General features: G+C 41.8%; 1 protein-coding gene across 1 annotated transcript; it reads right to left on the bottom strand.

Moving 5' to 3' along the window:
• Positions 1-445: 445 nt before the first annotated feature.
• Positions 446-4,778, bottom strand: LOC127677812 (disks large homolog 5-like). Its single transcript, XM_052172803.1, has 5 exons — positions 4,646-4,778; positions 3,426-3,585; positions 2,063-2,206; positions 1,304-1,484; positions 446-589 (listed from the first exon to the last, which is right to left on the bottom strand). The coding sequence occupies exons 1-5, from the start codon at positions 4,776-4,778 to the stop codon at positions 446-448; spliced, it is 762 nt and encodes a 253-aa protein (XP_052028763.1).
• Positions 4,779-12,570: the final 7,792 nt, after the last annotated feature.

The following is a 12,570-nucleotide window of genomic DNA, read 5'->3' as shown; positions in this document are numbered from 1 at the left end:
TATGGAGTGTATAAAAATAACTCATTAATTAAAAATGCACGAAGGGGCTTCAAAGAAAAGGAGTAAAGAGTTACAAATCAATCTTTCATTCATAAATAAATAAAAATGAAGATTTAAAATGACATTTAAAAAAAAGGTAAAAAGCATTAGCAAAAATGAAAATGTAATAACAACATATAACATCCCAATAACCTAACAAATAGCAAAACAATAAAAAACAGAACTTCAACCAAAAGTCTAACAGTAAATTATATGAAGCACAGTTCTCTCACTGCACTCTTAGGAACACAGAGGTACAGCCTGTTTCTCCTCTTGGACACTTGGTGGCAGGGCAGTCCTCAGTTCTCTCTCAAGGGGTGTTGTCAGAGCAGGAAAGGGAATGACATCCTGAATCAGCTGGCTCATTGGCTGGGTAGTTAGGGCCTATTCGCCCTGAGGAATTGAATTATGTAGAGGAAGATTCATCCAGGAAATTATGTGGTTGTTGAGGATGGTGCTCTGCAGGGGGCTCCTGAGGTGGAAAATCATTCTGCATGAGGCGCTCATCCTGGTCTGTGGAAATTTCAGCTCTTGCTACCATTTCTGGGACCTGGAAGAGGAAGGCAGATATTAAGATAGAGGCTTGGTGGGGACATAAATATCAGCTGTCAGGCTGCTGCCTCCCACTACCTCAGCAGGAAAGTTATCATTGATCTTTGAACTGACACCATTGTTGTTATAACTGCAGGCAGGGCAAAATATTCAGAAATACTCACAAATACATAGGCTGACAAGATGTCACTCAGACTTCTATCAGAGCAAACCAATAAATGGGCAATGGGAAGAGACGTCATTTTGTTCCCCCAAAAAAGCAGAAGGTCACATGCCACCCTGATCAATTAAAATGAGGAGCACTCAATGATATTTCCATTCGGTTGTTAATCCTTCAAGTTGTTTCCCACCTGGGAAGTCACATGACCATTTCATGACCTTGTCACAGGACCTAGAAGTTGCTAAAAGCTCTGCATGGTATCTCACCTATAATGAGCACATGTAGGAATGTGTCTGATTATTCATCTGTCACCCTTATTGTACTGTAGTTTCAAGCAGAGCACCAAAGTACACTCAACAATAATTCAGTATCTCACAAGAGCCTAACATCCCAGAACACTTGCACATAGACAGAGCAATGTACAACTACACTCCAGGAGGTCAGTGACTGCTTGAGCATGTGGATTAGAAAGGTGCTAGGTGAAAGCAAAGATGGATCCAATGGAAAAATGGTATCAAACAGTATTAGCCTGATTGAGTTGCTTGTCCCTACCTGATGTTGGGTTTGGAGGTTGCTGGTCTTCTCATGTTTGTCTTTATCATTCATGTTCAAGCCAACCAAGTATTTCTCTATGAGAGACCAGTCAAGAAGTACTTCCTTGCTCTCCTGCATCAGCATGACCCTTCTCTTCTTCACAAGCATCTTCTCTATGAGGAGCCGGCTATGCAGGTTGCTGGAAGCACACTCTGTATAGTAAGATCCTCCTCCATTCATACTTACAGGTCCCATTAAGCCCACCAGGACCCAGGTTGCCATGAAGACCTAATACAATATATCTTAATACATCCATTGCTGCAGCCCAAATACCAGTAAGTATCCACATCTCTCCAAAAGAAAGTGGGATCTCCAACTATCCATGACAGCCCAAAGCAATGGGGCAACATCTATTAATAGGGGGCAAATACCATCAAAGAAGGTCAGTAGAACCAAGAGGAAGGCATTCTGTCATGGTATTATATCACAGTCATGTCTATAAAACCCTGCCTGAGTACCAGAGACCTAGTACTGCATAATAACCCTCTCTTGAACTAAATCACTTTTCTATCTAGTGACTTCTGAGTCAGCCTTCATAATATTTGGAGGGGTAACAGTCTCTTACAGACTTATAAAAGGTGAGTCTAAAATCCCAAGGCACACTGTTGGCTAAACATCAGAAGGGATAGAACCAGACCTGCAGACTCTCCAGTCCAGAAAGAAAGGAAGGCAGAAATGGCCTTTCCACAACTGGTGGCCTCCCTCACTGGTACTTACCTATAGAAGTTAATCTCCTTCTTGAGCTCCTGGATGTTCTCTTGGGCCTCAGTCTTCTCCATCTCTAAGTTGTGAAGAAATGACTTGATCTCCTTCTCCTTTAACTTCATTTGTTCATACATTGGATTCAGCCTCTGGAATGTCCTGTTCCCAGGAACACAGAACTCCATGAATGTGGATTGTTAAGAATACATCATCTCACGATGGGTCCTGTACTACCCCAGGCCCAGAAAACCACATTCTAGGTTCTATATACTGGGATATTCTTCAGCTTTGGAAACTTGTTTTCCTGTCTCCGGGGTAGCAGAATCTAGGCATCCAGATGGACAGTGCCATGGCTCCCTGTGTTCGCTCAGTAGGGCTGGAGATGCAGTCTAAGCAGCTATAATCTCAAGAGTTTAGGACACACATCTTCGCCCACCAGAAACCTGTGATTATATATTTCCTATTTTCACAACAGGAATTCTAAATCCTGAATAACTTATACCTTAGAGACAGACATTGCACATAATTGTGGAGATAAGACCAGACATCACCACATCTTTATAATCTGCTCAGGAGATACAAATGTATAAACAATTGTGACCCCAGAGCCAAAGAACAGTGTTGATGGGGGCTCCCAGAGTTCATCACTAACATATACCTGAAACTGTCTTACAGGTAAATCATCAAGACAAAACACAGACCCCTAGATTCCAAAGTGTGAAGGGAGATATAACCATACAATGTGCATGCACAGGTAGGTGCATGTGAACACACAGAGACACACAGATTTGGACACACACATACAAGGAGAAATGGAAACAGTTAGAGAATGAGATATAGATAGAAACTGAAAGAGCACAATGAGATGCAGAAGAATTGCATGCGACATTACTGTCTCAGAGTATAAGGTCCACAAAGGGGAACAGGCAGAGCATCAGGAATCTAGTCAAACACTGAGTTGAACTATGTAGACCAGGCCTCTCCAGCTGCTTCCAGGTGTTCCAGCACTCAGTCCTCTGCCAGGCAATTACAAACACTCAGCACAAACTCACAGCTCCTACAAACTCACAAATCCACCTCATGTCAAGGGCTTTCCAAATGCACTATGGGAACTCATTTTCCACTAATTCTATCCCTGAATTCTTCATTCCCACAAGTCTTCTTTTCCACTGGAGGGATCAGAAGAGTCCATTTCCCACATCACTGCTGAGCACGCTTTAGGTTCTGCCTCTCCTCTAAGAAGTATTTCGGGGCCTGACGTTGGGCACAGGGACATTCTGGTGGTACAGCTTCCTAGAAAACCCCTCCTTAAAAGGGTAAGATGAGGGTGACATTGCTGACCCCAGACTGACACCACTGTGTTTGTAGCAATGCATACCTCTTGTTCATGACTCCCTCTGTGATGGAGATCAGGCGATCATTCACCTCGTTTCTCTCCTGGGTAATGAGCTGCAGCTCTGTGGTCAGCTTCTCCTCTTCCTTCTTGGCCTGCTTCTTGCTTAGGACAGTTTCAGGGGATGATGTCTGCCTGCCAGCCCCTGTAGGTAGAATAACACAGGTGAACTGCATGATGGGGACACAGAGTATAGACAGATGACCCTGAGACCCGTACAGAAGGACAACAGGCATAGAACCCAGTGACACCACACAGGGTTTGGGGTTCAGACTTGAGATGCCTCCTCAGTGGATCTCTGCTCTACCATCCCCGTATAGAGACCAGGAAATATGAACAGACAGGTGTGTCCTCTCCACACATGCTTATGATGAGCAGAGAGATGGCTTCTCTTGGCTTATTGGCAACTGCCTCTCCACACATGCTTATGATGAGCAGAGAGATGGCTTCTCTTGGCTTATTGGCAACTGCTCATGGTGCATCTTGGCTTCAGAGCCCTCAATCCTGTAGTTTCACAAATCAGATGATAAATTCACAGTCCAAAATTATATAAGTATGTGGAGATGTTCAAATATCCTACCCTGTTACTTGATGCCCAGGACCTGGGATTATAACATAATGCAGAATGAGAACATGGTCAACACACTGATCAGATCCCCTTACTGAAACACCAAACACCCCAGAAGTATCAATTGAATCACATCTCTGTCTGGGTGTATCCCCTGTTACAGGTTTTTGAATGTAGTACAGAAATGCCTGCCACCTACAGCTGGTCATATAGAAAGGTAGGGTGGGAACTGTCATGGAGAGAACATAAGGTCATGGCCTGGAGCACAATTCTCTCCCTGCTACTACTGTCAGATAGCCACTGGTGCTAAATGAAGCCATGAGAGTGAAGGGCAGTGATGCCCTGCCCTAAATTTGCATAGGTTAGACCCTCTGTGACTCCTGATGCTCTCATTCTGTCCCCTGTAACACCCACTATACCCATTGAAAGTAAAGACTTGGAGTTCACAGAATAACAGCTTTGACCTTGCCATCTCCTGCCTTAAGGACTAGAGACAATAATGTTCTGAAATCCTTGATTTTCAAGAATTGTGATAATCATGAAAGTTCTTTTCCTACCCAGACACTGCAGTTCCTGTGCCTCATTGTTAGAAAGGCCAGCTCAGGCCACCCCTGCACATCCACTTCCCCGAACTTACTCCGCATTCCCCAAGACCATCTCCTTCGTCCTTCATTACTCTCAGAAGAAAGGGCAGTTTCCTTCCTCCTCTCTCTAGTCTCTCTCCCATCTTCCCTTGCTCTCCCAAAAAGTTTTCTCAGTCGGGAAAACATGTCTATGGAAGTATCCTCTATACACTGACTGAGAAACCTTAGTGTACGTGTTGTTGCTACAACACTGGTGACATCACAGAGGATGCCAAGAACTCTCCAGGAGATAATAGAATGTTCAAGAAGGGACTGCTGATGTCATGGGCTACAGCCATTGGCTCCCTGCTAATGTTCTTCCTGTACCAACTGGAAGCTGAGGTGCCCTTTCCTGGAGACTCTCCTGAGGCATAGCCATTGAACCCATCCTCCTTCCAAAGCCGGGGTTTGCTCTAAGCTTGACTGGCACAACCTAAGTCATCCCGATGTATCTCTCTGAGTGTTTACTTTTCATAACATTATCAGAAATGTCTCATTGTACCTCACATTTCCCTCAATCAGCAATATGAGCCATTACCATCCCCTGAGAAATCACTCCAGTTTTAATATTCAGTCAAATGTTCTTCTGCCTCATCATGTACAGGTGGGCAAAATCATATCCAAGCAGTTCCTGCAGGGCAGGTTGCAATGTGTGTGTGTTAGGGGTATCAGTCATGATGTCTTGTGCTTAGCATTTTGAAATTTCCCCAAGATGCCTTAGGAGAGAGAGAGATGCAGTCTTCATAGTGCTGGCAATAGTTTTGAGATCTGTTGTCAGGGGAAACTAGAACACTGGAGCCACCAATGGAAAGGCCCTCAGGCTGAGTATGAGGCTCTCATCACTTCACCAGTATCACCAAAGGAGGATTGTTTACAGCCCTCTGTAAGCTATAAAATGAGATTCTGTGAGAAAAAAATAAAATATTCAACAGCAATAAGGGCATGCATGCAGAAGGTGTAGGGAAATATAATAGATACAGTCGAGTGCCCAGAGCAAGGGCCTAGCATCTCTTTGCGTTCATGATTTGCCCCATAAACCACACAAACACTTAGTCAGACAGTTCAGGTTTATTGAATTCAGACCTTAATACTGATTGATCAGAATGGTAGCTCAGGTTTTAGTTGCTAAGCAATCACCTCCATAATTTGTCTTTTAAAGTTATAAATTCAAAACAAAACAAAACAAAATAAAAATGCACAAGTAGCTCATATGAAGTGGTCAGTTATGATCAGGCCATTTCAGTTATAAGAGTGCATATGGATCTTCATTTGATGGGTCCCATGGAAAGCTTTCAGAACATTGTAAGGTTAACAAACATCATACTAAACATAACAGGATGTGATCACCATGACCTTGCTGAGACAAGTTTGTTTTTCTGTGTCAATGATTGACTGGCATATTACAGCAACAAACTGAAATAGGGCTCAGACATGGAATAAAATGGCTGTAGCTATACTGGTGGGTACAGGCCTCAGCATTAGAAAACCCAGGTCTCTCTCAGTGACTAGTGCTGACCTAAGAGTCCTAAGAGCCCTGCTTGTAAGCCTAGCTCTTAGAAAGTGGAAGTAGGAATATCTGAGCTGAAGGTTAACCTGGCAAGCCAGGTAGAGGACAACATGGAATATTTGAGACCCTGTTTCAAGAAACAATACTGAAAAATACTACACATCAGGCCTCACCTAACAATCCTTGTCTGTTATAAAGAACTTAGCATTCTGTCCGTATTAGTCTTTTATTCTGGGAAGATGGAGAAGTGTAAATAATCTTTTTATTCTGAAGATTTTGTTCTTTCGTTCCCTGGGTCCACATTAAGAACAATGAAAGTGGGTATCACCTTCTGAGCAACTATCATATGTACTGCTGCTAACACGATACTGTGCCAATGACAATCTCCAGCTTCCCTGAGTACTGGTGCCCCAATATGAAGTATCAAGTGCTGTGGCTAAAGACCATTGAACCTTTCAAGGGGCTAGGCAGAAGCCATCAGAGATACTCTACCTCTGTGTCCTGAGATTAAATCAGGCAGACATTTGTGAACTTAGTGGGTTATTTAACCATACATCTTTCTCCCATGTTCACATTTCTTAGTTCAGTACAGGGCAGAGTTCATGTACCTCCATCTCAGATTTATCTTGATATATTTTCCATGGGTCCTGATTTTTTATATAATTGGGTATAGACAAGGAATTGCTGCCCTCAGTAAGATGTGAACGGTATCAATAACTAGTGAACACACTGTATGTGCTTACACATGTACAATCATGGACAATGGAGGATTAGTGAGGAGTGGGTCACCAACACTGTGTCCTGGAATTTGTGTGCTTAGACCTGGTTCACAGGAAATGTGGAAGGACACTTGGGGATCCCCTGCAGGGACAGAGTGAGGTGGAATGGGCACTGAGAAGGTTGAGCAACACTGCTCAGGTTCCTGCTTTCAGGTAACAAACACAGTCTCTCTTTTCCTTCCATGGAAGTGAGGTAACCCAGACTCAAAAGGTGAATCATGGTATGCACTCACTAATAAGTGGATATTAACCTAGAAAACTGGAATACCCAAAACATAATCCACACATCAAATGAGGTACAAGAAGAAAGGAGGAGTGGCCCCTGGTTCTGGAAAGACTCAATGAAGCAGTATTCCGCAAAACCAGAACAGGGAAGTGGGAAGGTGTGGGTAGGAGGACAGGGGAAGAGAAGAGGGCTTAAGGGAATTTCGGGGAGTGGGAGGCTAGAATAGGGGAAATCATTTGAAATGTAAATAAATTATATCGAATAAAAAAAAAAAGAAGATGGAAAAATGTCCCAAACTCAGGGATCAGCATGATTAACAAAGTAAAAATTCCTTCCATGATCTTCCAATCTACAGGTTCAATGCAAACCCCATCCAAATCCCAACTCAACTCTTCATAGAGTTGAAAGAGCAATTCTCAGATTCATTTGGAATAACAAAAAAATTTGTATCCCTTTGACCTCCTTATGTTGTCGAATTGCCCGAGCTAGTACCTCAAGTACAATATTGAAAAGATAAGGAGAAAGGGGGCAGCCTTGTCTGGTCCCTGATTTCAGTGGGATTGCTTCAAGTTTCTCTCCGTTTAGTTTGATGCTGGCTACCGGTTTGCTGTATATTGCTTTTACTATGTTTAGGTATGGGCCTTGAATTCCTGTTCTCTCCAAGACTTTAAGCATGAAAGGATGCTGAATTTTGTCAAATGCTTTTTCAGCATCCAATGAAATGACCATTGGTTTTTTTTGTTTTGTTCTTTGAGTTTGTTTATGTAGTGGATTGTATTGATGGATTTCCGTATATTGAACCAACCCTGCATTCCCGGGATAAAGCCTACTTGATCATGGTGGATGATCGTTTTGATGTGTTCTTGGATTCGGTTGGCAAGAATTTTATTGAGTATTTTTGCATCGATGTTCATAAGGGAAATTGGTCTGAAGTTCTCTTTCTTTGTTGGATCTTTGTGTGGCTTTGGTATCAGCGTAATTGTGGCTTCGTAGAAGGAATTGGGTAGTGTTCCTTCTGTTTCTATTTTGTGGAATAGTTTGAAGAGTATTGGTGTTAACTCTTCTTTGAAGGTCTGGTAGAATTCTGCACTGAAACCATCTGGTCCTGTGCTTTTTTTGGTTGGAAGACTTTCTATGACTCCTTCTATTTCTTTAGGCTTTATGGGACTGTTCAGATGGTCTAGTTGGTCGTGATTTAATTTTGGTATTTGGTATCTGTCAAGGAAATTGTCCATTTCCTCCAGATTCTCCAGTTGTGATGAGTACAGGCTCTTGTAGTAGGATCTGATGATTTTTTGAATTTCCTCGGTTTCCGTTGTTATGTCTCCCTTTTCATTTCTAAGTTTGTTAATTTGGATACTTTCTCTGTGCCCTTTGGTCAGTCAAACTATCATTATTTGCAGACGACCTGATCGTCTACCTAAGTGACCCAAAGAACTCCACTAGAGAGCTCCTACAGCTGATAAACAACTTCAGCAAAGTGGCAGGTTATAAAATCAACTCAAGCAAATCAGTGGCTTTCCTATACTCAAAGGATAAGCAGGCTGAGAAAGAAATTAGGGAAATGACCCCCTTCACAATAGCCAAAAACAGTATAATGTATCTTGGGGTGACTCTTACCAAACATGCGAAAGATCTGTATGACAAGAACTTCAAGACTCTGAAGAAGGAAATGGAAGAAGACCTCAAAAAATGGGAAAACCTCCCATGCTCATGGATCGGTAGAATCAATATAGTTAAAATGGCCATTTTGCCTAAAGCACTATACAGATTCAATGCAATACCCATCAAAATCCCAACTCAATTCTTCACAGAGTTAGAAAGAGCAATTATCAAATTCATCTGGAACAACAAAAAACCCAGGATAGCTAAAACTATTCTCAGCAACAAAAGAAAATCTGGGGGAATCAGTATCCCTGACCTCAAGCAATACTACAGAGCAATAGTGTTAAAAACTGCATGGTATTGGTACAGTGACAAGCATGAGGATCAATGGAACAGGATTGAAGATCCAGAAATGAACCCACACACCTATGGCCACTTGATCCTCGACAAAGAGGCTGAAAACATCCAATGGAAAAAAGATAGCCTTTTCAACAAATGGTGCTGGTTCAACTGGAGGTCAGCATGCAGAAGAATGCGAATATATCCATCCTTGTCTCCTTGTACTAAGCTCAAATCCAAATGGATCAAGGACCTCCACATAAAGCCAGACACTCTGAAGCTAATAGAAAAGAAACTGGGGAAGACCCTTGAGGACATCGGTACAGGGAGAAAGTTTCTGAACAGAACACCAATAGCGTATGCTCTAAGAGCAAGATTTGACAAATGGGACCTCATAAGGTTACAGAGTTTCTGTAAGGCAAAGGACACCATCAAGAGGACAGATCGGCAACCAACAAATTGGGAAAAGATCTTCACCAATCCTACATCAGATAGAGGGCTAATATCCAATATATATAAAGAACTCAAGAAGTTAGACTCCAGAAAACCGAACAACCCTATTAAAAAATGGGGTACAGAGTTAAACAAAGAATTCTCACCTGAAGAACTTCGGATGGCAGAGAAGCATCTTAAAAAATGCTCAACTTCATTAGTCATTAGGGAAATGCAAATCAAAACAACCCTAAGATTTCATCTTACACCAGTCAGAATGGCTAAGATTAAAAATTCAGGAGACAGCAGGTGTTGGAGAGGGTGTGGAGAAAGAGGAACACTCCTCCACTGCTGGTGGGGTTGCAAATTGGTACAACCACTCTGGAAAGCACTCTGGCGGTTCCTCCGAAAACTGGGCACCTCACTTCCAGAAGATCCTGCTATACCACTCCTGGGCATATACCCAGAGGATTCCCCACCATGTAATAAGGATACATGCTCTACTATGTTCATAGCAGCCCTATTTATAATTGCCAGATGCTGGAAAGAACCCAGGTATCCTTCAACAGAAGAGTGGATACAAAAAATGTGGTATATCTACACAATGGAGTACTATTCAGCCATTAGAAACAATGAATTCATGAAATTCTTAGGCAAATGGATGGAGCTATAGGACATCATACTAAGTGAGGTAACCCAGACTCAAAAGGTGAATCATGGTATGCACTCACTAATAAGTGGTTATTAACCTAGAAAACTGGAATACCCAAAACATAATCCACACATCAAATGAGATACAAGAAGAAAGCAGGAGTGGTCCCTGGTTCTGGAAAGACTCAGTGAAACAGTATTTGGCAAAACCAGAACGGGGAACTGGGAAGGGGTGGGAGGGAGGACAGGGGAAGAGAAGGGGGCTTACGGGACTTTCGGGGAGTGGGGGGGGCTAGAAATGGGGAAATCATTTGAAATGTAAATAAATTATATCGAATAAAAAAAACAAGTTAGTGGAAACTATTCTCAACAATAATAGAAATTATGATGGAATCACCACTGAACATTTCTGGTTTTCTCTCTCCCAAAGCCCATGAAAACTAAAACTTGCCTATGTCTCTTCTACCTAGCTAATAGCTATTGGCATCTTTATAAATCACAGTTAACTGGGGTAGGGTCACTCCTCTTTGGGGTAACAAGTATTAGGGACTACAAATTAGTATTAGAATACAAGCAGCATTAAGTCATTAGGGATTTTTAAATTTTTGGTCATATAATTTGTGTTAATTTTTATTAATTTATTTTTACCCTTTTTATTTTTATTTTATTTATTTTCAGCTATTCATTTATTTTTATTTTTTATTTTTTTATTCGATATATTTTTTATTTACATTTCAAATGATTTCCCCTTTTCTGGCCCCCCACTCCCCGAAAGTCACATAAGCCCCCTTCCATCCCCCAGTTCTCCCACCCTCCCCTTCCCACTTCCCTGTTCTCGTTTTGCCTTATACTGCTACACTGAGTCTTTACAGAACCAGGGGCCACTCCTCTGTTCTTCTTGTACCTCATTTGATGTGTGGATTATGTTTTGGATATTCTAGTTTTCCAGGCTAATATCCACTTATTAGTGAGTGATTGCCATGATTTATCTTTTGAGACTGGGTTACCTCACTTAGTATGATGTTCTCCAGCTCCATCCATTTGCCTAAGAATTTCATGAATTCATTGTTTCTAATGGCTGAATAGTACTCCATTGTGTAGATATACCACATTTTTTTGCATCCATTCTTCTGTTGAGGGATACCTGGGTTCTTTCCAGCTTCTGGCTATTATAAACAGGGCTGCTATGAACATAGTAGAGCATGTATCCTTATTACATACTGAGGAATCTTCTGGGTATATGCCCAGGAGTAGTATAGCAGGATCTTCAGGAAGTGAGGTGCCCAGTTTTCTGAGGAACGGCCAGACTGATTTCCAGAGTGGTTGTACCAATTTGCAACCTCACCAGCAGTGGAAGAGTGTTCCTCTTTCTCCATATCCTTGCCAACACCTGCTGTCTCCTGAGTTTTTAATCTTAGCCATTCTGACTGATGTAAGGGGAAATCTCAGGGTTGTTTTGATTTGCATTTCCCTGATGACTAGTGAAGTTGAGCATTTTTTAAGATGTTTCTCCACCATCCGAAGTTCTTCAGGTGAGAATTCTTTTTTAACTCTGTACCCCATTTTTAATAGGGTTATTTGGTTTTCTGGGGTCTAACTTCTTGAGTTCTTTGTATATATTGGATATTAGCCCTCTATCTGATGGAGGGTTGGTGAAGATCTTTTCCCAGTTTGTTGGTTGCTGATTTGTCCTTTTGATGGTGTCCTTTGCTTTACAGAAACTTTGTAATTTTATGAGGCCCCATTTGTCAATTTTTGATCTTAGAGCATACGCTATTGGTGTTTTGTTCAGGAACTTTCTCCCTGCACTGATGTCATCAAGGGTCTTCCCCAGTTTCATTTCTTTTCAGCTATTCATTTATTAATTGGCTATTTTATTTATTTACATTTCAAATGTCCCCCTTCCTCGACTCCCTCTATCCCTATTCCCTGTCATATTTGCCTCTGAGATGGTGCTCGACAGCTACCTACCCACTCTCCTGTCACCTCTCTATCATTTCCTTTTTCTTGGGCAATAGGTCTAAAAAGGATTCAGGGCCTCCCTTCCCACTGATGGCAGAGAAGACAGTCCTGTACTACATAGGATCTAGAGCCACAGTCCCATCCTTCATACACTCTGGTTGGCAGTTTACTCCCTGGGAGCTCTGCAGGAGTTGGGATTGACATTAAAGATCAATGATTTTTATTCCCTCTTATTTTTGTTTTTAGAGGTGGAATTATGATTATTTGGTTCTCTTTTTGTGGTAGTTGAGAGATGATTAGTAATTAGTTTTACTCATTGACTTTGAGTTTTCCTTCTGCTATCTTCTGGAGTGCTGTATTAGTGGAAAAATAGTGTTTAAATTTGGTTTTGTCATGGAATACCTTGGTTTTTCCATCCATAATGATTGAGAGTTTTGC

The sequence above is a fragment of the Apodemus sylvaticus genome, chromosome 2 (genome assembly GCF_947179515.1).
Source record: "Apodemus sylvaticus chromosome 2, mApoSyl1.1, whole genome shotgun sequence".
Classification (NCBI taxonomy): domain Eukaryota; kingdom Metazoa; phylum Chordata; class Mammalia; order Rodentia; family Muridae; genus Apodemus; species Apodemus sylvaticus.
Note: the sequence above shows the minus strand (reverse complement) of the source record. Positions and strands in the feature narration are given on the sequence as shown.

Coding starts and splice junctions, on each gene's coding strand:
- LOC127677812 (XM_052172803.1), bottom strand. CDS start 4,778: ATGTTTTCCCGACTGAGAAAACTTTTTGGGAGAGCAAGGGAAGATGGG. Junction 2,207..3,425: donor GAGGGAGTCATGAACAAGAG/GTATGCATTGCT, acceptor TCCTGGGAACAG/GACATTCCAGAGGCTGAATC. Junction 1,485..2,062: donor AAGGAGATTAACTTCTATAG/GTAAGTACCAGT, acceptor GTGTGCTTCCAG/CAACCTGCATAGCCGGCTCC.